The 25,881-nt window shown below is 50.7% G+C and overlaps 1 protein-coding gene across 1 annotated transcript in view; it reads left to right on the top strand.

Annotated features, from left to right (window-relative positions):
• IGF2R (insulin like growth factor 2 receptor) overlaps nt 1–25,881 on the top strand; it is a 109,853-nt gene that overhangs the window by 29,641 nt on the left and 54,331 nt on the right. Inside the window, exons 3-14 of the mRNA XM_067701612.1 lie at nt 548–672; nt 2,248–2,346; nt 7,744–7,876; nt 9,121–9,250; nt 11,015–11,120; nt 13,648–13,810; nt 13,973–14,147; nt 14,984–15,087; nt 20,404–20,568; nt 22,989–23,129; nt 24,241–24,381; nt 25,447–25,584. Coding sequence (XP_067557713.1) covers nt 548–672; nt 2,248–2,346; nt 7,744–7,876; nt 9,121–9,250; nt 11,015–11,120; nt 13,648–13,810; nt 13,973–14,147; nt 14,984–15,087; nt 20,404–20,568; nt 22,989–23,129; nt 24,241–24,381; nt 25,447–25,584 — 1,620 coding nt within the window. The remainder of the gene's footprint in view (nt 1–547; nt 673–2,247; nt 2,347–7,743; nt 7,877–9,120; nt 9,251–11,014; nt 11,121–13,647; nt 13,811–13,972; nt 14,148–14,983; nt 15,088–20,403; nt 20,569–22,988; nt 23,130–24,240; nt 24,382–25,446; nt 25,585–25,881) is intronic.

Raw genomic sequence — 25,881 nt, 5'->3', positions numbered from 1 at the left:
ATATTATGGAGACTTTTTATTGCAATAATATCCCAGGCAGACTGAGAAGTGATCAGCGTACTTGTGGACCATTCTAAAGAATTTTGATTCTATAGCATGTATGATGGGAAGTTATTGAAGAATTTCAGCAGCCAAGCTATATGTTCTGATTTATGTTTTTGGTGCAAGATGGATGGGGAAGAGAGGATGGTGAGGAACGAGACAGGAGTTGGAGGCAAGGGGCCCAATTAGGAGGCTGTTGCCAGAATACAGGTGGGAGGTGACAGTGGTTTCAGTAGTTGTAGAGAAGGAGAGAGGTGGACGCATTTGAGGTGCAGGTAGAAGCAATACAACTTTCTGATGTGACAGGTGAGAGGAAGATAGGACTGAGTGCAATGTGTTTGGGGCTGTGTGGGGATGCCATTCCTGAGACGGAGAATTCTGGGGAAGGGGCCGTTTGTAAGCTTTCAAATGAATTATAGTGCCATTTTTACTTTGCTGATGCTTGGAAATAGCTCTATGGTTATGAATGTTTTATGGCTTGTTCATACTCTTTTCTTTCGAATAGGTGACTCTCATTTGAAGAACGCAACCAGATCTCTCCTGGAATTCAACACCACAATGAGCTGCGGGCAGCAGAGCACAAATCACAGAGTGCAGAGTAGCATCACCTTCTTATGTGGGAAAACCTTGGTGAGTCCACACAGAGGCACTTTATAATCTTTCTTTTAAAAACGTTTGTCCTTGGGGTGTTCTTGCTGTAGCGGGTATTCTAGGATGACCAAGGGAGCAAAATTAAAAACACGAGCAAACAGATGAACAGGAACCCCAGCCTAATTACCGTCACCATTAAGAACCAATAAGTAAACAAATCCTAAGCCTATAGTTACAACGTTTCAGTGAAATTTGACCCACATCCTGTGTAAAACTCCAGTGTAAAGGTTAGGGTGTTTAAACTCAAAGCACTGTTGAATGTTTATGTTGCAGCATAAATTTTTTTTTTTCTTTCTGAAACTTCTTCTCCCAGCATTTTATTTTGATATTGTCAAGGCAATGTGTTTATTGTTTTAAACATTTGTCGTCATTTACATTAAATGGAACATATTAACATCTGTCTAGAAGAAGCCTTGGCCAGTGGGTAATGGGGTTCCCAACTTTTGGGGTATCACTAGTGTTGAAATGGGACCTAATTGTCGAAAGCGTGATGCTGGTGTTCTCACTATCTGCATATTGTATGTGATTTTTTGATTTTAATCTTTAGTGTTTAGAAAGGGGCTCTCAGCAAATGGTTGCTGGCTTTTAGCAAAAGCAATTTGTGTACAAACCCTGTGAATGTTCTCTAATAAGAGTAAGAATCCAAGTGTTCAGAAAAATCAGGTTGAGTGAAACTTAGGCGGTTACCAGATTGCTTTGAAGTATCATTTTTAGAATTTGGTGCTGTGACTGTTGCATTTTCAGGGCCATACTGTCTTGTCTGGAGAACTTTAAAAATAGAACTTATGTTGTTAATTTTGGACCAGCCTATCAGTTGCACTGCTGCCCATGTTGAAACCTTGGGGAAAAAATCTGTTTGCAGTGGTATGAAATATGGAGGTCTGAGTTACAGAATAAGCTAGCTTGTTGTTTGAATTTTAACTAAATTGTCTTCAAGAATTCTGTGTTCACCCTGTGAGAACCAGAATTCACAGAACTTTTCAGATTTGCACATGGGCGCCCAGAGGTAAGTCCCCGCCACGTCTCATCAACCAGCCACACTGTGGCTGACCAGTTCGGAGTCCTCGCTGGTCCCCTTCTGCTGGGAGGGGCCGCCCTCAAGTGCAGGGGCGTCTGAGCAAGGCTGGTGTACGAGCTCGGTCAGGTCCAGATGGGCCTCCTCCCGCGGCTTCCAGGAAGCATGAGGTCACATTTTCTGGCTTCGGTTTTGTTGGCTTTTGGTTCAGAGAACATTTGGAGTTTGAGAGTGGGAGGTCAGTGAAGATTACTTCCCATGAGCTTACTGTACTTGCATAGTTGGGGCAGTAGAACAGTTTTGGATCATTTATAGCCAAATTCCAACATGATTTTATGAAGCTTTTGTCTCAGAAGTTTTGGGTTTGGGAACTTCTTGATGACCTTGTTTAACTAAAACAGTTGTGTGTCATTCCCCGCCTCCCGCTGCTAGTTTAAGATTTTTCGTTAGCCTTCACTGCTTCTGACTTAAAAAAAAGAACACTTTACAATATGCAGTATGCTAACTTATTTTTCCTTTTTTTTTTTTTTAAAAAAAAGGGAACTCCCGAATTTGTAACTGCAACAGACTGTGTGCATTACTTCGAGTGGAGGACAACTGCAGCCTGCAAGAAAGACGTTTTTAAAGCGAATAAAGAGGTAACAAGGGCCCTTCAAGGTTACATGCTTGTGCAATACATCTTGGGACCTTTAGGATTTGAAGTACTGACGCCAACTTTTTGGGGTAGAAATCTTATTGTGGTTTTCAAACTCCATTTGAGCAGAGATACCATGTGATTTAATTGTTCAGTTGTCCTGGGTGGTTCTTATTTCTACGACGGGGCATTTTAAATACACAGGACGGACTGGAAATGGAATGGCTCACTTGCGTAGAGCAGGTTAGCTCTTGGTTTCTGATGCCATGCAACTCAAGAGCCGAGTCCCAAGTCGAGCTTGGGTTTAGGTGCCATGCCACCTACAGATGGCATTTCCTCAGCCTTGGGGTGGCTTCTGGACGCCTTGTGGATCCAGGTCAGGTGTGCCTGGCCCTTCAGTTCTTTGCCAGCTCACCTCAGAGACTAGACGACTGTCATCATTACTTCCCTTCTTTCTCTGGTATCTGGTCAAGTGTTCCTGGTGGTTGATGAAGCACCCTCTTCCCTAGCCTAGAGCCTCTGACTTCCCCTGGTGCTGGAGGGGGCAGAAGACAGTTTCCTCTGCCGCTTCCCCACTCGCACCAGCCCGGGTCTTAAAGGTGACTTCCTGTGTTCACCCAGACAACAGTCTTCATGGGTTGAGTTTTCTCACTTTTCTCCGTTAGTTTTCTGTTCTGAAGAAGGGTTGAGTTCAAAGACTCTCAGGAACTAGGAACTGACAGATGGGAGTCATCAGTCATTTCTGCTGATGACCTAATGTGTTGTCATTTAAGAAGGGCAAAAAGAGATGTTTGTTCTTAAAAAATAAAACTGAATTTAGGGATTCGCAGGGGGAGGGGGAGGGAGCGGGAGATTAAAAAACAAAAACAAATTTAGTTATGAATAGTAAGTTATCACCGACTCTTCAGCTGTGGCAATCTACAAAAGAAAAGGCAGTCGGAATGCTGCCTCCATGGGTGTAAGGAATGTTCAATGGGAGGAAATTTCAAAGTGTGGGAAGAAGTAAGGCCTAATGAAATGACACCGATATTTAGTAGGAGATGGTGTCAAATTTAAACTTTGCATTTTGAAACTTAGCTTCAACTATTTGCCAATGTACAGTTAACGGCAGGAAAAGCATCTCTGAACCGCAGTGCCAGACACCTTCTGCTCTCCTGTGAGACCCCAGGCCTTCCAGGCCCCATGGAGGCTCCTTCTCTTGGGCCCTGGTTCTCCAGCTGCCAGTTATTACACCCATTTTTCCTGTTTTAACCGAGCGTCCTTTTTCCTTGCTTTGCTGAACTGACAGTTGTTTCCCACCACCTAGGGAATAATTGCTTCCCCAAAGAAGTAAAGAAATAGTGACTTGTTTTTGATTTTCTTTGTGCTATAGGTCAGAAGTCACAAACTACATCCTGTGTTTGTACAGCCTCAGAACTAAGAATGGTTTTTACATTTTTATAGGATTGTATAAAAAAAGCAGAGAAGAATACACAGCAGAGACCTACGTCACTCACAAAGCCTAACATGTTTACAGAACAAGTGTGCTGACCCCTGTTCTAAGTCGTTTTGGGGGGTGGGAACGGGAAGATACAGTCTGTGTTTTTCTCAGAAGTGACGTTTAGCTGATCCAAAGATGCAGGAGGAGTGCTGGTATGTTCCCAGTGATCAGTTCTTTGGGCCTGGTTGGCAGCCGGGCTTTATTCGTGGAGTTTTCATTTATCGAGGGCATGTTGTGGGCTAAGCATTAGGAATTTCCTTACATTTTGAAAGGGTTGTTGCATTCATGGAACTCACAGACCGAAGGTATGGAGGGCGTCGCTCTGCCTTAGGTGTAGCTAGATTAGACGGGAAGAACCAGAGAGCATGATGGCTGCAAAAGCAACGCTGTCACCGCCAGCGGATCGCTGTGAAGCATAGTCCCTTTTCTCTGTCTTCAGTAGGATTTGATTAGACCTTACAGGCTATGATAGAACTTCAAAAATTACATGAAATGTCGAAACACTCATCATTCCTTAAACCCCTAGATCCCACACCTTATCGATGGCTCCTCATTTCTTCTGTTGGTTTGGCTATGTCAGATTTAGAATGGTGTGATGAGCAAAGAACACGGTGGTTCCAAAAAGTGCCTTTTAAACCCACCGGTGTAGTGCTTGTTCAGTGGATTCTGGTGGGGTCGTTTTAGATCGTAATTTCCGTAAAAGCTCGTGGACACACATCCCCTACCATCCTACTCTTGGGACACGCAGAGAATGCAGAACTGGCAAGCTAGTGGTCTTACCGGAGTTACATAAATACGGTTAATGTACATCCGTACACCGTTAACAAGGGTGACTCAGTGCGCAGTGTGGGGAGCTGGCACCAGCCTCCTTCCCCGGCCGCTGCATTCCTGCGCTGATGAATGTCTCCATTGCTCTGCTCGGGGGAGCAGGAAGTGGGAGGACTTTCCCCAGGAGCCTTGCTTGTTTTTCCGATGCTCCCTCTAGTTCTGGGGGGCGCTGCACTGGGCGTGTCTCCTGTTCCTTCCTGGAGTCGGGAGACAGCCAGAAGTTGCTCACGGCCTTGAGCCGGGTGTCCGCATCAGGCGTGGCTCACTGGAAGCCTTCAAGCCTTTCGGTGACATCGAGCTAGTTTCAGGAGTGTGGCCCCATCTTCCCTCCTTCTGTGTGCCGTCCCGCTCCCTCGTCTTTATTTTGTAGCTGGAGAGTTGCTGCTTTGTCTTCTTTCTTGAATTGCTGCCCCGTTGGGTTGAGTTCATGTTTCTGTGTTATCCTGCTAGGGGTTGACAAGCTCTAGATTTGCAGGATTATGGACGCGGGTTACTTTTACCGGAGCCTCCTCCGGGTCTGCAGTCCTCCCTTGCTTGCACTTCCGTTGCCTTTCTGCAGGACGTAGTGCCAGGCGTGGTTCTGGCCTCCTGACCTCGCCTGCTCTGTGCCCATGCTCACCCTCCTTGGTTGGCGTCAGCATCTCTGGCCAGCGTTGTAGGCAATGGGAGACTTTGCTTTAAGGGTTTGGTTGAAGTGAGTTTAGGTGCCCCCCTGAGGCTCCGAGGGGGTGCAAGTCCTTGGGTTCCATCCGTTTGCTCTCCGCGAAGTCTCTGCAAACAGGACAGGGGAAGAGGGTTAGTGGGTCAGCGCATTCCTGCGGGTTTGATAGCATCTTTCCGAGAAACATTTAAAAGCTAAACATTAACTTTTGTAAACGGACCTGCCTGTGAATAGCTTCAGTTTTCTAAAAGCCAATTTAAGGAAAATTATCCATAGGAAGGGATGAAACAAAGTATTTTGAAATGATTGCAGCGAACATGAGTTTTTAGAATACTCCTTGGCCGAGGAGATTAAAATGATATGGGGATGTTTCACCTGAAGACTGGGCGACCCGGGCCTTTACTCGGGGTACATCTCTGGGCTGGGACGCCTTGCCTTCCGAATTTGGTGGAACTTCGAAAGCACAGGGTCTTGCCACCTGTAATGGGTTCCTTGACATTCTTCCTACACCCCTTTTTCTCCCGCTAGCGTTATTGAGGTATAATTGACAAATAAAACTGCATATACTTAAAGTGTATAACGTGATTTGATATACTCCTTGACTTAAAAAAAAAATAAAAGACCATTCGTTCATAGAGATTAGAGAGTGCTCATAAGTTAGAATCCAGCTAGAGGCCCAGAGGAGGAACTGCTCTTCATGTTAGTGAGCAGGTGTTCAACGGACCCCTGTTAGGTTCTGGGTACTGTCCTAAGCCTTGCTTAGGGCTACAGCAGTGACAAAGGCCCTGTCCTCGGGGAGCTTACACTCAGGTTAGCAGGTGGAGGTGCCCGGTGATAGACACCAGTGCTCTGAAGAAGAGAGCTGGCGATGTCAGAAACGGCCCCACTACGCAGGTGGCCCTTCACCTGAGGCCGGGACGCAGTGAGAGAGCCGTGGGGCTCTAAGGGAATCATCCCAGGTAGAGGCAGCATCACTTCCACGGGGCTGATCTGTACCCAGAAGCCAGTGTGGCTGCGTGGAGGGTCCCCGAGGTTGGAGACCGTGGAGGAGCTGAGATTTCATCCTCAGTGTGATGGGAGGCCGCTGGTGGATTTTGAGCAGGGAGTGATGTGACCCAATGGAATTGTAAAAGGATTGATCTGGTGCTTGTGGAGACATTGGCTGGGGGAAGGGGACACGGAAGCTGGAACCAGGGGTCCCGTTAAAAGAGACTGTTGCAGGCGAGAGGTGATGGCAGCTTGGACACGGGTGGTAACGGAGGAGCTGATCCAGGGTTGGGTTTGAAGCGCTGAGAGGACTTGCCGATGGTTTGGATGTGGAACGTGCGGGTTCTCCATGGCCTTCATGGTTTGGCCCTGAGCAACGGGCTGAATGATTGTGCGTTACTGAGGTGGGGAATGCTAGGATGAGAGCAGGTTTTGAGGGGAAAAAAGGCCTATTTTAAATATGTTAAAATTCAGATGCTTTTGTGTATCTAAGTGACAATGGTAAATAACAGCAGGTGACACTTACATTGACTCACCAGCACCTGCACCAAGAGCATTACGTGTATTAACTCGTTCAGTCTTTACAGCAACCCTGTGAAGTATCGATAGTTACTGTTATTATTCCCACTTGACACATGGGGAAACCGAGGCACAGAGGCTCGATTGGCTCGTGGTCATACTAAGTGTCAGCCCCGGAGTTTGGACCCTGGCGTTCTGTCTGCAGAGTCTGCTCACGAACACATCTTTTGTGCTGGCGTTGGCTGTGAAGTCTGGGCTTGCGGGGAGAGGTCACGGCTAGAAACATACACTTGGGAGCCAGTGGCGGGTACCTAATGCGTCGTGCACGAGGTCACCAGGGGAATGAGCGGCCGAGAAGTCAGCCGTGGGACACCTCTGCACTTAGGGTCCGTTCAAAGGAAATTGAGGCACATTCCCAGCAGGCTGAGAAAGCAGGCTGTGGGCAGAGGGACCCCAGGAGCCCCTGGAGGCCAGGCAGCCAAGTGAAGAAAGAGTTTCGGGCAGGGGAAGGCCATTGGCGTGAGGCCGGGGGGGAAGGCCGAGAGTGGTAGTGAGGTCAGAGTGGGTAGTGGCTGCGTCCAGCAGAGGGTGACGGAGAGGGAGAGAGGACAGTGAGGGTGGGCAGGCGGGAACGTCTGCGCTGGTTGCAGGGCTGCGGCATGGTGGCCGTGGGGGTGTAGGGACGGGATGACGTGCGTGAGAGGCGGCAGCAGGACAGCACGCCAAGGGGGGACGGGGATGGAGCGGCTGGGAGGGAACAGGTGGGCAGAAGCAACCGGAGCCCTGTCGGCCTTGGCTTTGCTGTCATCGGGGAACCTCACGGCGTGGAGACTGGTGTCCCATGATGTGGGGCATAGGCTTTGCTGAGCCCCCAGCCCCCAGGAAGGTGTGTGTCAAAGACTCGTGTTCTCTCCTGTCTCTCCTAGGTGCCGTGCTACGTGTTTGACAGAGAGCTGAAGAAGCATGATTTAAACCCACTGATCAAGATCAGCGGTGCTTATTTGGTGGACGACTCTGACCTGGACACTTCTCTGTTCATCAACGTTTGCAGAGACATAGGTCTGAGTCCGGGGGCGTTGTGGGTGGGGATGGTGAAGGATTTCTCTGGAGGCTTCAGTATTTTTGCCCCTGCACCGTACTCCTTTGTGGATAACCCTGTCGCTGATTGGGCCCTCTAAGAAAGCTTGTCCCCAAAGATGCTCTCTGCACAACCCTTCCCCTTTGCCCCCAGGAAATTCTGATGCCATCGCAAAGTCCATTCTGACCATTGGCCATGCCAACATGTTCTGTCTGCCGGATGCTTTGGGTTTCAGGATTCTCAAGTAAACCTTCCTTCTCACGATGAGGGGAGAATTGGCTGATTTGGGTACTGGGGGTGCTGAGAGCTGCCGGGGCAGAGGAGACATGGAAACCCTGCCCTCGATGAGTGCTATAAGACTTGAACTAGGTAGAGCCCAGGCTGGGTGATATTTACCCATCCACGGCAGAACTATTTTAGGGCCCCTGTTACGTGGTGGCCTCTAATTTAGGCGCTGAGCTGCAGCACTGAGCACGTGGAGGTTCCTGCACTCTTGGAGAAGATGCACAGTAAACCCCCTGTAACGTGTAAGGTGGCAGGTGACGATAAAAGTAACGCAGCCTAAAGAGAAACACAGCTGTAGTCATTGTGGTATTGCTGCCGGCAGGCTGTACTGTCTGGCTGTTATCCCAGGCACATCTAGTTTGTTCTTTTCTTTACTCCTCCCCCGGACTGGTGAGGTAGCGCCCTGACAGTTGGATCCGTCTGCAGTTTGACCAAAGTTATAGAGACAGAAAGGAGTGGATCTAAGATTCGAACCCAGAACTGTCCATAGGTTGTTTCCATGAATCTACTCATCCTTCCACCAGTCCACTCCACGGAGACCCTGCCTTTTCTTGTCTGTAGGTGATTCTAAGGTTCCTGTAGCTCTAGGAGAAGGGCTGTGTCCCTTAACTACCAGTAGCACCTTAGTCCCTGTTTATCGGCACCTCTTATGTACCAGGTACAGAGTGAGCATCTTACATTGTTTCACCCTCACTTCCCGGCTGCCCTGCAGGGCAGCAAAGCTGTTCCCATTTTCCACTTTCAGATTGGTCGTTGGCTTGCCCAGGGTCTCGGGATGGGATGGGATCCTACTCTTCTGGGTTTCCAGACCTCTGCTACCTTATATCACTTATGGAGACTTAAAAAAATTTGATAATTTTTTCAAGGGACCCTGGACCTAAGGTTAAGTGTGATTGCTACACTTGACACATTCTCTGATTCAATGTCACACATTTTACAGAGGTGCTACGGGCCACGAGTCCGGAGGTGCGTTCCTGTCCCACCGGCACTGCCGCCTGCCTGGTGAGAGGGGACCGGGCATTCGACGTCGGCCGGCCCAAGGAGGGACTGAAGCTCATGAGCGATGACAGGTCGGTCTGCTGGTGGCATGTGTAATCTTCAGCAAGAGCCTGGCTTTTCAGGGAGCTGCAAGAATATCCCTTTTCAGCAGGGCTTGCAGAGTTACTACCTCGCATAGGCTTGTAAAGTTAGCGGTCGTTGCTTGAGTCACGTAGGCTTGGTGACTTAGGCAGGAAAATGTGTATCAGGATCCAGCCCATGTCCATACGGGTATCCACTTCATGAAGTCACGCCTACCTTAAGGTGTGTTTGGGTATCTCCCTTGCTTTGTCACCTGTGACGTTGGTTTTACGTCCGTGGTTTTATCTGTTCTTTAAAAAACACCGTCCTGGAGGCGAGTGACAGGAGGGCCGCTTTGCCACCGCCCTTCTGGGTGCAGAGTTTGCTTCCCGACTGGGACGAGGGGGCGCTCCTTAGTTCCCGGTGGGAATGTTTCATTTCTCCTGATAAGCTGTGTTGTTTACACACATTTTTCTCATGCGTTTGTACCTCTCTCGGTGGGGAGAGGTTTTTCTCCAGTGTGTCACACGTGGCCACATCCTGAACTTGGATCGAGGACTTTGATTTTCTCCCTGTTCCAGGAGCCTTTGGTAGACGCCTCGCTGCACCTGCTCTAGTCTGGAACTAGTGGTGTGTCACCGTGTGCAGTAGATCACACTTCTGTCCCCAGGGAGAGCTGGGGCATAACCTAAATTTAAAAACGTCTGGGAGGTTCCTGTACGTGCGTCTGAATTCGTTTGCCAGAGCGGCCACGGCGGTGCCGCAGACTGTGCGGCTCCAGCAGCAGAAGTTTGTTTCCTCTCAGTTCCGGAGGCCGAGCTGTCAGCGGGTCCTTCTGAGACCTTTCCTCTCGGCTCGTAGACAGCCACCTCCTGCGTCCCCTCACAGCCTCTCCTCTGTGTGTCTGTGTCCTGATCTCCTCTCCTTATAAGGACACCCATACTGTCCGATTAGGGCCCACAGCAGCGAACTCAACTTAATCACCTCTTCCAAGGCCCCGTTTCCAAATACGGTCACATCCTGAGGTCCTGGGGGTTAGGGCTTCAACATACGAAGTTTGAGGGGACACAGTTCAGCCTGTCGCACCGTCCTAAGTGATAAATGGGTGTCTTTCCCTACTGGGAGGGCTAGAGACGAATTCGGAAAGTGTGGGCGTCGAGCGAAAGCCTGAGCGTGTATTCAGAGGAAAGGAAGGTCATCTGTTTTCGGTGGTCCTGTGGCCGGTGCACCGGGAACTGTGGCCACAACCCACAGCTAGGCCAGCACCCCCATGGGCGGTTCCAGGCTCTGCCTGGCCGCGGGAGGCCGTGTCGCCAGCACGCTGGGCTGTCTTCAGGCTTAAAAAAAAAAGATCTTCCGCTTGCACTGAGAAGTGGTCGTTTAGAGAAGAAGTGGTTGTGTAGCCTTGCGGGCTGAAATGCAATTGGCCGGCCGGGCGGTGTTTGTTTTGTTTTGTTAGATTGTTTATAATCTTTTTTGTTGTACTCAAACAGCTTTTCTTAGTATTTAAGTTTATATGTTGGTTGTTCTACTTATTTTTTTAAAGCACTCATTGAAGTTTACTTAAAAAAATTTTTTTTTTCCCAAATGGAAATAAATTTAACTGACTTCGTACTATGGCTCCTTTCACAGCGTAAGCTTCTGGTCTCCCTTTCTGCACACGTGGGGAAAGGGAGAACAGACGCTTGAGCTGACGGCTCAGGGCAGCAGACTAATTGGAATGTAATTTGTACTTTCGTAACCCTAACCCTCTTTTCTCGACGTGTGTCCTCCAGGCTTGTCCTGAGTTATGTGAAAGAAGGGGCAGCTCACCCAGACTTCTGTGAGGGTCACAGCCCGGCAGTGACTATCACGTTCGTCTGCCCGTCGGAGCGCAGAGAGGTGAGTGGCTTGTCTGAGAGGACGCCCCAGTGGCGTGAGCACAAGTCAGGGTGGGGCTGGTGCAGGACAGATGCCTCCGTGGAGGTGGCAGCCATGCTTCCCGGGACTGACTCGGACGCACGTGCTTGGCTTGCTGTTTGCTGTTTCTCAGCGATCCGGGGGGCGTCTATGCTAAGAGAATGGTGTTTTGTTCAGGGTTCGAGTGCGGTGTTAAGTGTTTCATAGACGGATTTAAAAAAATTGTAGAGCTATGCTGGTTGGAATGAATATTTGAAAAGACCGTACGTATCATCCTAAACCTGTGATTTCACGTCTGTTAGTGCTTCAGATGAGGCATGGTAAAAATAGCTAATTGGTTTATAGCAACATAGTGAGAAGGGAGTAGTACAGATGGCATGTAGACCTGGCAGAAATGGCTCGGGCCAGCGGCTGAGGTTCCGGGGGTGGGTACCAGTGTAGGAGAATTAGAGCCAGAAGGGGGGAGGTTCCTGCCAACTCAGAGTGGAGCGTGTCACCCCGTCGCCTGCCCGCCTCCGCCCTGCCCCCCCCCACTTTCCCAGGCAGTTGACCACCCTGTCCTCTGGCTGTTTACTCAATTCGAGTGCGGTTGTAAACTCCTTGAGGGTAGGGCCTGCGTCTGGGGTGTCCTTGGGCCCCGTGCCCAGTGGTGTCTCACCGGTCCACTGCTGCTTAAGTGTCTTTGCAGATGCGGTGCAGATGAGGGGAGACATCCCCAGGGAGGAAGGAAGGGTAGGGCTTTCCTCCAATTTATTTCTGCCTTCTCCTTGTAGAATGAAGTAGGAGGAACTGAATTCTTTTGCCAAAGAATGTCCTCCCCTCCCCCCAAACAAACATGGAATTTGCTCTGGTTTCTGGCAGGCAACTGGCCTGTTGTGTGCGTGTGCGTGTGTGTGTCTGTGTGTGTGTGTGTGTAGGGGGGCGTGTATGGAGACAGAAGTGCAGTCCAGCCAGCTTTCCATTCGTTGTCCCCAGACTTCTAGGGTCGCGTGATGTCCGCTCAGCAGAGACCTGACTGACCAGTAATCAGCGTTAGTCCTGAACGTGATATTGAGGACTGTTTATTTATACTATCCATCCTACAGATGTGAATCAAAATCTTTTGAGCCTGATGAGATGTTCTAAGCCGGCAGTGGTTTCAGTGTTTCCCTTTCTTACTTGTGCTGCATTCAGTGAGAAATCATTTCACACTATCACGAGGGAGAGAATGGAGAGTTCCCCTCTGTTCTCCATGGGATGTGAGGCCGTTGGGCTGGTGGGCTATCAGTGGAGCTGAGGGTTCTGTTTCCAGCCTGACTGTTCCCTGGGTAGAACTCGGGTGACGTGGGCTTGGACCCCTTAATACTTGAAGGTTTACTGAAGAATTTCCACTGGCTCATTGAATGCTTCTAGGAGCCGGAACTTGAGTAAACATTCACCTTGCCACACAGATCTTTTTAGAAGAGTTTTATTGAATTTATGTACTATAAAAATACACCTGTTTTAAGTACAATTTAACGGTTAGTAGTGTACTAACAAAATTGCACAGTCAGCGCCACGGTCCGTGTTAGAACTTTTCCATTACCCCAGAGAAGCCTGCTGCCCAGTTGCCATCACTCCCCTGCTCCCCCAGCCCCGGCAGCTGGGGACCACCTTTCTGTCTCGCCTTTCCTGACATCCCACACAAGTGGAATCGCACAGCACGTGGTGTCCAGCTTCTCTCACTCAGCACTTGGTCCACATCGCTGTATGTATGTCTGACTGCTCTGAGCCAAGGGCTTAACGCGTAGATTCTGAGTCAGTAGTCGGGGCTGGACTGCAGCTCCGCACCTCACTAATCATGTGACGGGAAACCCGGCGCTTAGTCCCGTGCCTGGCACGTAGCAGGTGCTTAGACGCTTGCAGAGTGAGGGGCCTGGAATCAGCACAGCTACTCCTGATGCTAAGGCCAGGGAGACGTTTCTCCCAGGGAAGGTTAGAAAGATGACACCGCCCCCCGGTGAACAGTGACTTCGTGGCATCCTTCCCAGAAGCCGGGTGTGTGGTGGGCGATACCCTGGCTTCACCCAGGGGCAGGAACAGATGTGAATACAGGTGAAGTGTGCCCTAGAGCCATGGACGTTCCCGTGGAAAGGGGTTAGGGACCATCTCCCCAGATGCATGCAGGCTCAGTGATGTCCACCCAGCGGGCAGGGGCGGGGGGGGGGGTCCATCTGGCACAGGCTCAGCGGCACCTGTTATTGAAAGGAGTGCACGGACCACAGGCCCTTCACACGTCATGACTGCTTGCCAGGGGCGTGGTGGGTGGGTGATACCGCGTTCAGGGCGGGCTCACAGGCCGACGCTTGCGCGTGACTCTGGAAGGGACTGGAAGGATTTCAAGGAAATGCAGTCGTTGTAAGGCAGACAAAAGAACAGAAAAATGTCAAACCCCAGTAACATACCTTTGGCTTTTCAGCAGCACAGAAACATCTGCATTTAAGCTTCATGAAAAGAATTAATTTGATTCCTTTCACCCCGTCCACGATAGGGTACCCTTCCCAAGCTCACGGCGAAATCCCACTGCCGCTTTGAAATCGAGTGGATCACTGAGTACGCCTGCCACAGGGATTACCTGGAAAGTGGGAACTGCTCTCTGAGCAGCGAGCAGCACGACGTCGCCATTGACCTCCAGCCGCTCAGCCAGCTCGGAGGTGAGTGGGTGCCTGGGGGCCGGGAAGTGGGAGAGGGAATGAGAGCCCAGGGGCCGAGCTCCCCCTGCCCTGGGGTGGGCGTTTCGAGTTTGATGCTGTCACTTTGCCACCCACACCTGTGTGCGTAACAGGGCCTCTTCTTGTTTATTCCCTTTTCCTTAGCTTCAAACTCCTCGTACTATACCGCAGAGGGGGAGGAATATGTTTTTTATTTGAATGTCTGTGGAGGAACTGAAGCACACATCTGTGACAAGAAGGATGCTGCAGTTTGCCAAGTGAAGAAGTCAGATTCCACTCAAGTCAAAGTGGCAGGGAAGCTCCAGGGCCAAACCCTTCGGTGCGTACGGCCTCCACGTAACTTCCGGTGCATCGCGCGTGTTCCTGTGGAACGTAACATACTCCCCCGCCTTCCTCCTCCTTCCACCTTCCGCAGAGCACAGGGAAATCAGTTAAGCTGGCATGATTTTCCTGCATGAGTCAGGCAGGTGCCGTTTGTCCCTGACCAGTGGATGCTTTTCCTGGCTTTACAGTAAGAATGCTTCTGTTAATGTGGTTTCGCTTTATAATCTGTTGTTTGCAGGGAACCGTACTGTAGGAAAGCTATTTCATTAGTTGATATGGCTTTTGTATGTTACAATTTACGTTTCTGAGGAGTTTTGATTTTTCTCTGGTGGTTTGAGAATCTGAAACACCATTGGCATCACACACAAGCGTTGAACAACTAGGAAAACGCATTCATCACAATTCTCGTGACCCTTCCCTCGGTAGCTACCTTCACAAAAGCTTTATCAGAATGTAGTTTCTCTGACCTGAGGGACCAGGATCCCTCAGGTCAGACTTCATGGCAGCTGCTGGAAAAGCTGTGTCTTCTTGGGCGTTACTTATCTTGTACCAAATCCGAAAATGAGAGCAGAAGAGGCCTCATGGTCCTAGCAAAACCTTCAGTGCCTTTTCCCAGCCAGTTATTACTTTGAAGTGAGAGGACGAGAAGCCCGTCCATTTGGAACTCCTCTCCTGTAGACGGTTCTTCCCCAGCCTGCGAGAGGGCTCGCTGTTTTGTGTCGCTGCTGCTCTGTGGATGGTATGCGAAGGCTCACTGTAGAAATGTTTAAGGATTCAAGTTTCTTTCTTGGTTCTACCAAACACGTGCGTGTGTGTATCACAAAAACCTAGGTACTCAGACGGAGACCTCACCTTGGTATATTTCGGGGGCGACACGTGCAGCTCCGGCTTCCAGCGGATGAGCGTCATCAACTTCGCGTGCAATCAGACCGCGGGTGAGTGCGCCCTGGGTCAGCCGCGTCCCTGCGCGGGTGGGCGGGCTCCGTGGAAACGTGGAGCGCTGAGTGGGGTGCTCAGACGTCCTCCTGCAGACGTGGCCCCTTTGAGGCCCCCTCTGTCGTAGCGGGTAGGAGTACCCCACCCCGCCCTGCCGACGCCTGACACACACGTCTTGTTTCCGTTTTCTGTTTGTGTGGGGACTGGGCCCAGCGTCAGGCTCGCTGGGAAAGCCTCTCTGTCCTGAATGCTGGCTCTCCCGGAGTGCGCTCAAAGCCGGCAGTCTGGGTTTACTCACCACCTTCTGATGGCTTGTCACTAAACAACTCTTCTTTTAGGAACTGAGTTTCTAGGTGACCCTTTTTGCAAATGGTGGCCCTGCTGTAGAGGTGGGATTTGGGGATCTCGAGAGACCCCAGGGCAACTTTAAGTGGAATGTTTGGTTTTTCTGAGTGACTCGGAGAAGCTACCTCGACATCACAGTGGCACTGGCATTTCACAGAGCCGCACTGCCGTCCGTATCTCAGAGATTCTGAACACAGTTTGCATCTCTTGAGAGGTGATGGGATCCCACCATCTTGAGAGAGCCGTCCAGTCAGTGGACCCCCAAGCCGTGACCCCAGGTGCCTTGCAAGCCGGCTGAGCCCCTGCACAGAGCTCCGGTCTGGGAGCCGCCTGGGTCTGGCCCCGTCCGCAAGCCGGCACAGTCTCGCACGGCTGCCCCACCCCTGAGGGTCTCCTGGCCCCTCACTGTTTGTTTTGTGTGTTTCTATGGTAGAGCTCTTAACCATCTGGTCACGGGGCAGGTTCCTCCGTGACTCACTGCAGTGCCTGGGGGAGGCAGCTGTGCGTGACGGGAGCCGTGCTCCAGAAGCAGGTCTGGTGGTGGAGGCAGGCAGGAGGGGTGGTGACCACCGCCGAGCGCTGGTAACCCGCCCGGAGAGTCGGCAGAGAATCACCTGGGCTGAAGCAGGAGGGAGACCTCACAGCAGGACACCCCTTGACTCCTGGCGCCGCTGGCCATCGTCACCGTTGTTCTCAGCCCACTGTTGCCTGTCAGCCCCCTACCCCTGCCACGTGCGCTCTGAGCTTACGTTGGAGGCATGTTCTCAGTTGATGCGTTGAACACATTACATTAGTACCTGTTTGCTCAGACCCTGCGAAGCCTAGGGATGCCGTGATGGCTGAGAGCTCCCCGGGCATTTACACGCCAGCAGCAGAGAGAGAGATGAGGACGGTGATGACGTAGTGCAGGGGACGCGGGCAGGCTGCGGGTGCCTGGCAAGGTCTGTCACCTGGGCCTTTATCCAGAGGGAGGCCCTGAGGTCAGGGGTCTGGGGTCTGGCTGCCCCCGAGGACCGAGGCAGTTAAGAGGAGGTGCTGGGTGAGGGAGCCCTGCAGGACAGTTAGGGGCAAGCTGGGCGCAGAAGCCGGGTGGCCATGGGGGCTGGTCTTTGTGGCAGGAGGAACAAACAGCTCATGCAGAGGCGGGAATTTGGGTAGCCGTGAGCAGGTCAGAGCTGGGTGTCCAAGCCATGGCTAAAGAAGGGGGTGGAGCAACGTTGTGAAAAGCTTGTGTGTCCTGCAGAGGAGTTGGACTTTATCTAGAAATCAGCGTGAAGGGACTAAGCAGGGGTGGCCATGCATCTGGCTTGGACGTGGCCTTTGGATCCATCTCCCTTTGGTTTGAATGCCCGCCTTGCCTTCCCCAGATTCTCCATCTTTCTTCCGTCATCCTCACCTCTTCCAGGCTCGTAGGAGACCCTCTCCAAAGTCCACCCCTTCTACTCCAGGCCCTTGGGAAATGCAGCCTCCTTCTTATCCCAAGTCCCCAGACCCTCAGGCACTCGGGCTGCCGGGTCTCCCAGACTCCCCTGCTGCTGGGCTGCTCTGCGGTGGGTGACTTGTGTGGGCCGAGGCTCCCTCTGTCCTGTCGCTACCTCCTTTGGCCCTGTTCTGTCCGCACTTTTTATAAATGACTTGGCCGCGATCTTTGGGAATGCGCTGATCTCATTTGGGCATGTTGGGAGGATGGACTAATGATCCAGAAAGATCCCAGCAGACGAGGAGGATGTTGAGAAGGGCCCGTGGTCAGGGGCTCCCAGGGAAGAGGGATGGACATCCAGGAGTCGTGCCAGGAAGGTAGAGCCCAAGGGGGCTGAGACGGGAAACAAATAGGAGAGGCCATTTGTTTTTCCTTTATTCCTTTTTGTCATACACGTTTTCGAATATATAAGTAGAAAGAACATTATAGTGAAAACCTGCACACCCACCACTCAGGCTTAACAGCTGTTAATGTTTCACCAAACTTGCCTCACGTTTATATGCTCTGTCACGTCACCAGTGGATCGTAACACTCCACCCAGACTGCAGGAAAGAACGTCCCTTCACGTAACCTCAGTGCCATGATCAGACCTGACAAAACTAATGGCAGTGCCTTAATCCTGAAGACTCATGTCATGGTGATCGTGACACGGAGACCAGATCCAGAGACTTTAGGTGTTTTTGAGCCTCCTCTCAGGCTGGAGCTGGATTATGAAATATTTAAGACTCCTTCCAGCTCTGTGATTTGGAGCCAACTGTAGGTACTATGCTCTGTGTATGCTAAAACTATTCCATTATTACCTTGTTTGAATTTAAATTTAGAGTTTTTAGAGAAAACCCCTTGGTGGCTTCTGTGTTTACTGGTAATTATGTATTTTTGCATGTTGAATTGGGTGTTGATTGGCTATGGAATATTATGAAATGTGGTTTACAGGAATTATTTATGCTTCTGAATCTAGGGTTTCATGCATTTCAGGACACAGAGGTGCATAAGTTTATTTTTTTGTCCATAATATATATATTTTACCATTTGTTTCAATAACTTATATCTAGTTTGATGTAATGTGATACCTGATCATTGGTGATCCCGTCACATAAGGACATTAGACCGTTTTGCGGGGAGGAGTGCGGTGTGTTAGCATAGGCCAGTAAAAACTGTCCACAGATTCAGGTGACTCATGATCACGCTGAAGACTTATTTTCTTTAATTCCGTTCAGGCCTTAGGGGGCTGTGCTCCACGTGGTCGTGTGGGGACCTTTGCATTTTCCACCTCGTGTTGCTGCCGTCTGTGGGCATGGCTTCCAAGGACTCTGCAGAATGGGAACAGCAGTTGTTTTCTTAATGGACCAGAACTAAGAGGCATGGCCCAACCTCAGAGGCAGTGAGGCGGGAAGTGCAGTTTAGCCGTGGGCCTAGAGGGAAAGATAAACCGGTTTGGTGAGCAGGCAGCACGGGTTTCTGTCCCAGAGCGGTGGGGGGATGGGGCAGCCGCCTGCTGCTCAGGCCAGAGCTGGGTTTCACTGGGAGGGTCCACTTTTTGCCTTCAGCTGGTGCAGAATCCACATACCGCCAGGCCACGTAAAGGGTGTGCTGGGGGATGTGCTGGAGCCTGGAGAGCCAGGAAACTTTCAGGGATGAGATTGATGGAGAGATTACAGAAAGTCATCCTCATCCTGCTGGTGGCTGGAAACCGTAGGGCTTAGCGGTCCTGATGGCAAGGCCGTTGTGTTTAAATAAACAGCGTGGTTTGGTAGTGGGGAGTCTTCCTTTACTATTCTCCTCAAATTCTTGGAGGAATTAAATAAGAATGCAGGTCGGGTGCATGCCAGTGGTTATTTAAATTTTATTTAAAATGGGCTCTCCCAGCAGATCATTAGTAAGTTTCAGATGCAAATCTAGCTCCTTAGTAGGAATGGACCCTGGAACCATTCATAGTATCATTTAATCGTCTGTAAACTTATCTGGTAAAAGAAAAACACTGTGAGTGCATCAGGTTTTCAGGAAACACAGATCTTTTCTGAACAGTGAAATACCAATCCAGTGGGACTAAACTGTATGTAAACCTTGAAGGGGCAGACGGGTGGGGAGCATGTGGGAAAGAGGCGAAGCAGCTTCACTGCTCCCTCGGTGGAGGGCACGGCGGACCCCCAGCTAGAGCGGGAGCTGTCGGAAGGGAAGTTGGGAGCGCTGGTTCTTAAAAGAGAATGGCTTAGAGGACTTACTAAAAAAAACCCCAACAAACCAAAGACACACAGTAGCGCAGGGAAGTCTTGCCTTGCGGTTATGAGTCTGGCTCCGGGGCCAGACCGTCTGGGTTTGATTTCTGGCTCCTCTGCCCTCTAGCTACGAAGCCATAGCGAATTATTGAGCCCCCCAAATCTGCAAAACGGGACTAAGGTCGTCCCTGTGTCGTAGGATTTCACGGTTGAGATACGCGAATGTATGTGAAGTACCTAACACAGAGCCTGTTCTCTGCATCCAGCCCCTGTGGAGGGCTCAGTGCTTCGCACGGCGCCTGCCTCAGCTTGTGCTCCGTGTGCCTTAGCCGCTGTTGCTGGTGTTACAATCATGATGTTTATAATATTAAAGATTCAATAGAAGTTGCAGTTGAAACAGCATTCGCCCTTGGTACAGAATATTATTTCCGTTAGAACATTGTGCACTTCAGGGCCCTAAACCTCAAGAAAGGTAAATCATGTAGGAGGTCCAGAGGAGGATTATTAAACCATCAAGGGGTGGAAAACGGACTGTCGTGCCAGCAGTGCACTAGCTCGGAAAGGCGAGGGGATAGAATTTCTGGTACGGGAAAAGTCAACAGAGTTTGCTGAAGCCCACGCTACGTGGACGGGGGATGGGGGCGGCACATGAAGGCCTGGCTTGCAGAGCGGAGCTGAGCCGGGAGGGCTCACGGTTGAGAACCCCGTGGGGCTCCCTCGGGCTGATTGGAGCGGGGCGTTAGAGACCCACACGTGCCAGAGTCCCCAGGATCCAGGATGCCGGCCCCTCTCGGGGCGAGGTTACTAAACCTCAGCACCCTTCAGTTGGGAGCGGCTGCAGACCTTACCCCTCTTCCAGGCTCATTTTAGGGGCGAGTCCTGGGGAGCGTGTCCTGCTCACACGCACATCACTAAGCCAGTGGCACTCCTGGAACTGGAGCCCTGATCTCTGCGCCCCTTTCGGTGACTCCCTGTTCTGGCTTGGTGTTTATGAGCCTCTCAGAGACTGACCGCTGCCTGGGGCTCACACCCCGCCGAAAACAGGCTTCTGTCCTCTTGAAACCATCCCACCAAGATGAAAGGGACACAGGCCTGCCCTTGCAGGGTTTAGGTCGTGTGAAACGCAGTAAAGCCACTCTGATCTCTGGGGTTTGAGCCCGGAACTTGTTTGCCTGCACAGCTGCTACGGGTGTCCTGTTTGCGATCTCTGCTCCTGGGACGTTCCTGGGTTTTGGTCACATCATGGGTGCTTTCTTCCTTTTGATGCGGCACAGGTAACAACGGGAGAGGGGCTCCCGTGTTCACCGGGGAGGTGGACTGCTCCTACTTCTTCACGTGGGACACGAAGTACGCCTGCGTGGACGAGAAGGAGGCCCTACTGTGCGGCGTCTCCGACGGGAAGCAGCGCTTTGACCTGTCGGCCCTGGCCCGGCACTCAGGTAGGCCCACCGCCCGCTCCGTGTGTGCTCGCGCACGTTCTCTCGCCTCTTTCCCGCGAGCACGTTTGGAAATGCTGTTACAGTTTTCCTTGTCAGCTAACTGTATCGTGGCCTTTCCCCGCTCCTCACGGAGCAGTATGAATTATCAGAAATGACACTGAATCAGGAGGCGAGATATCTGAACTTGAGGTCGGTGTTACCGTTTTCTACTTGGAATATCTTGGGCTCATCTTATCGTAGTTCAGTAAAAACGGCCAAGTGCCTTCTGTGTGCCAGGCCCTGTGCTTTGTGATTAGAAAAAAAAAATTTTTTTTTTAAACTTTTGTTGCTAAGAGGGTAGATCTTAAAAGTTGTCAAAATCCCCACGAAAATTGGTACCTCTGTGTGGTGATGGTCGTTAACTGCACTTAACTGAGGCAGTCGTTGCGCAGTGTATACATACGTCGACTCGTACTGTACACCTAAAACCGAGGTAGTGTCGTGTGTCAGTCATAGCTCAATTAAAAAGAGTTTAAGCTCTTACAGCAGCCTTCAAGCAGGCAGTGTTCCCACTTAACACAGAGACTGTGAGGCCCAGAGGGTTGCACACCTGTGGTGACAGGTGTGTGTCGTCTCCCCTGCCCCGTCTCACTGCCTCTTTCCTGTCTCTAAATCAGGATTTACATTCCCTGACCAACCTCAGATTCTTTTGTGAGGCTGAAAGGAGGCGGGATGTGGGACCTGTCACAGGGACTGGCTCATGGTGACGACCCATCGAGGTTAATTTATTTGTCCCGTGAACCAAGGCTTGCGGAGTGTTTGTTGCTGGCGGGGGCTGGACGAGGTGCTGGGGATACGGCAGCAAACCTGGCGAGCACGACCCCTGCCCCCTCGGGCCTTGGAATTTAGCAGGGGGCACAGAAGACCGAGCAATAAGCGTGGGGTCACCCCACAGGGATAACCAGATCTAGGTGGGGATTTCTAGTTTCACCCTTTTAGCAGCCCTGGAATTGGGCATAGATAGAAGCAAGTTGCCTCTGTAAAGTGGAATAGTGCACAAGACAGGGAGACCGGCCTGAAGCCATAGTCACCAGCTACTATTGGAACAATTACTCGCGTGTTCAGAGTCCCAGCTGCTTGGGAAAGTATCATATTAGAAGGAGAATTCCTCCTTCGTGGGGTGCTGGAACGCTCTCCTTTGAACACGAGCCCCACTATAGATGCTGTCGGGCAGCGAATTGCCCGGGGGGAATAACCGTCTCGGTGCTTTCCTGGTTCAGCACCTTTGAGCCCTGGGGCTGGTGCCGTGGTTACAGTCTGTGCCTTGGTCAAGAGGCTGGATTTCTGTCTGCCGAGTGGGAAGAGCTCTCGCCTCTGGTCAGACATGGGTTTGAGGCCCCGCATCCAGGTGTGTTGACTTGAGCAAGTTACACTCCCGCCCCCCAATTTTCTTACAGTAAACTGAGTGGTGGTTTCAGATAGTAGGATCTGCGAGGTTGCAGAGATGCATTCGTACTCAGCTGACTGGGGCCACCTCTCCGGTTCTCTGGGACCCGGGTTATTTGTGTAGCGTTTGCACCCAGATATCTAAGGAAGCTGTGAGGTGAGAGCTCACATCCTTCTCTGACAGTTTAAAGAAGTCGTCCTGCCTGAAGCCCTGCAGCCCTCCCCAGCCCAGCCAAAGCTTTCAGGACAGTTTGTTGTGGTCGGCCGTGAGTCCTTCCCGGTTATTGACACCGGTGTGTAGTGACTGTGTTACCACGGACGCGGGATTTTCCTTTTAAACCCCAGTCTCCAGTCCGCAGAAGGAGCATCCTCACTATCTGTGTGTCCTTCCCACACGGTTCCAGTGATGCCTTTGGGGGCTGTCTGGGGATGGTCCGCCTTTGACTTGCTGTCTGCTCTCAGCCTGTGCTCCTTCTACCTTCCACGGATTGTCTTCTGTTCATGCATGACTGAGTCATGAACCCTTTGAATTAAGGGACCACGTATCTTGTTTATCTTCCGGGGGCACGGAGCACGAAGCCCTGGGCCAGGTCTGCCTTATCTGTGGTCTGGAGGCAGATGCGTCACCAGTGGCATCTCAAGTCTGGGCTGGCGTCTGGCTTTGCTTTTCAGTTTCTGATTTCAGACTTTGGGGCTTGGGAGAATTTTGCTGTTTAATCCTCTGGCGGCCCCCCCACCCCCCCTTAAGCCTCCTCTTCTGAGGAGCTGTTCGGGGCTGGCTTGTTTCTGTCACATTCAAGACAGGCTTGAGATTCTCGCTGAGTTTGTGTGCCCTCAGCCTGCCGGGTCCAGAAACGTGAGTGCCTGACGTCTAGCAACCACAGGCCTGGTGAGCTGCAAGCCTTTACCTTCCGCTTAATCACCATTTATGGTGTGACTCACAGAGAAATAATCACTGCCTGTGGCTGGAAGACTCTTTTTTTTTTTGGTTACAGAACTGGAACAGAATTGGGAAGCCGTGGATGGCAGCCAGAGGGAACCAGAAAAGAAGCATTTCTTCATTAACATCTGCCACAGGGTCTTGCAGAAGGGCCGGGCGAGGGGCTGCCCCGAGGACGCGGCCGTGTGCGCTGTGGGTGAGTGGTGCCCTGTGCTAGGTAACGCGGAGCCCGGCTGCATCCAGGTTGGAGTGAATTAGAAGTTCTTCCTGTGGTTTATCTCAGCCTCCTTTCTCTGCGTTCAGCGTATAAAGGATGGTGAAGAAAAGAGTTTAATGACTCAAATGTAGGGAACTGGTGCATTCGAGTATCTTGAAGTTGGCTGAAGCCTTCTGAGGTGGGCACACTGGAAACAGGAGGAAGCGGCTGGGGGGAACTTGGTTATCTTTCTGCTCCGTCCCCTGTGGAGGAGCATTGCCAGTGCTCGTGTAGAACTGATTTTGATTTTTAACAACCTTTCTGCCTGGAATTGTTCAAGTGTTACGGCTTCAGGCCAGTGGACTCTCGTAGCCTCGTGTGAGAGCACTGGACCCCTTGGGTTCCTTTTGCTGTAACTGTGTTGGTTGCGACTTCTCAATTGGATGTAAGTGTTGATAGCATATTAGTTGTTTGTCACTTAAGACTCACCTGGAAAACGACAGACAGTGGGAGTAATTGGAATCTGTTACAAGCATTAGATAAGGGATTGTGAACCTGGGTTGGATTTTAGGAATTATCCCAGGATTCAGAATTGGTGGTGTGTCTTTTAAAAGCAGGTCCAGCCATGTCCCTGCCTTCATTTAAGAAGGACTTGAGACAGACCTTCAGTAAAAGTCAACTGAACCAAGAATTAAAAGGTCACGTTTTTTGGCTGGCTGCACAGGTTTAATTAGTTTCTGCTTTGGTCATGGGACAAATGCTGCCCCCTCGGTTTCGACAGACCTTGTGTCTCAGGAGAGCTGAGGGCCCCACAAATGGGGGAACAGTGTTATTTTCCGGGATGGTGTAACGTGCGTTCTTGCCTTTCTGCCTCTTGTGCCCTCAGAGGACGTTGTTTATTCACTCTCGTACTTTCCTCCTAAGCTTGAAGGTGCCCTTGGGGTCCTCAGTGTGGCTGCCACTGCCCTGCCAAACTTGTCACTCAAGAGAAACCCACTGACCCTGCGAACACCTGCGGGGTCTCGGCTCATTTTTGGTACCTCTTCGTCTGTGTCATTCTCATTTTTAATCACGTCTTCTGTTCTTTTCCCTTTTCTTTTCTCTTTTCCAGATAAGGACGGAAGTAAAAATCTGGGCAAATTTCTTTCTTCTCCCACAAGAGAGAAAGGACACATTCAGCTCTCTTACTCAGATGGCGATGAGTGTGGCGACACGAAAATAAGCACAAATATAACACTCGTGTGCAAGCCAGGTACACGTTGCAAACGCGTGGCGCCTTCGTGGGCTTCCCCAGCGGCAGCCGTATTCTTTAGTTTTCGGTTTGCCGCCGGCCCCTGCCTGGGTGCCGAGGCAGAGCGGGCTCGGGCCGAGCCCCGAGGCTCCAGAAGCATTAGTGTTGGTCCATTGGACTCGATCCCCCTCCCCAGCCCCAGCGCAGCGATGAAGAAACCATATGGTGTCCAGGGGGGTTGTGCTGCAGCTTTCCAGATGAGTTACGCTCCTGGCACGGCTTCCTCTTCCTGAGGCCTGGTGCAGGCTGATGTGGAGGCCGCTGCACTTCCTCCAAAGGGGGAGCATCACATCACAAGTTCTTGAAAACACTGTCTGTGATCTCAGCGTCGATACACACAATGCACCTTGTTTTTCAGGGTCAAGGTCTATATAGATCCGCACATTTTTATGTTCCTCACAACATAGTATTTTGTGAAGACTCTTTTATGTTTCACAGTTGTGTTTATAATTTTTAGGGGCTTCCTTGTTGCTAATGGCTTGCTTTTACTATTTTTAAGCATTTTCCCTATTGTTGGGTTAATAGCATGTTTCCAGTGCTGGTGATTGTGCTGTGACATATCCTCTCTACCTCTTGTTGGAAAATTTCCTTTGGATAAATTCCCAGCTGTGGGATAAGTTCAAGGACCAGGACAGTTTTTTTTAATTTTTAAAAATGGTAAAATATACATAATATAAGATTGATCATTTTAAAGGAATTGTGATAAAACACATGTCACACGCAGTTCACCGTTGTAATCATTTTTGAGTGCACAGTTCAGTGGCAATTAAGCACCTTACATTTACATTGTACCTTAAGTATGTTTACACCACCATCCATCTCCAGAACTTTCTCGTCCTCCCAAACTGAAGCTCTGTCCCCATTAAACACGGACTCCCCCCAGCCCTGGCCCCCAGCCTTGTCCTTTCTGTCTCCGAAGGTTTGACCACTCTAGGGGCGTCAGATTGGCATTTGTAGGAGTGTATTTAGAACAAGGGAAGCTTTTTGAGACCGGATCAGCGATGAGTCCTTCTTCTCCTTCGGCAGGTGATTTAGAAAGTGCCCCAGTGCTGAGAACTTCTGCGGCGAACGGTTGCTTCTACGAGTTTGAGTGGTACACGGCGGCGGCCTGCGTGCTGTCCAGGACCGAGGGGGACAACTGCACCGTCTTCGACTCCCAGGCAGGTGTGTGTCCGAGCGCCGTGTGGGGCAGGCTCTCCTGCACCTGCTTATTAGCTTGTTTTTGTTTTGTTCTTAACATTTTCTATGAGTGTTTCAGAGATAATCTGTGTTAGAATTATGTTAATACTGTTTGACCAAAACTCTGAAAATCTGGTGTTTCAGGCTTATCTGAGATAATGAAAAACCTGTCATATTCAAAGTCGAGGTAGGTTTGCTGATCGCAAAACCTGAGGAGCACAGGAAGTAAATCATGTTTGAAAAGGCTTTTCGCATGAATTTCTGGCCAGGAAACCCAGCACC

The sequence above is a fragment of the Pseudorca crassidens genome, chromosome 13 (assembly GCF_039906515.1).
Source record: "Pseudorca crassidens isolate mPseCra1 chromosome 13, mPseCra1.hap1, whole genome shotgun sequence".
Taxonomy (NCBI): Eukaryota; Metazoa; Chordata; class Mammalia; order Artiodactyla; family Delphinidae; genus Pseudorca; species Pseudorca crassidens.
Note: the sequence above shows the minus strand (reverse complement) of the source record. Positions and strands in the feature narration are given on the sequence as shown.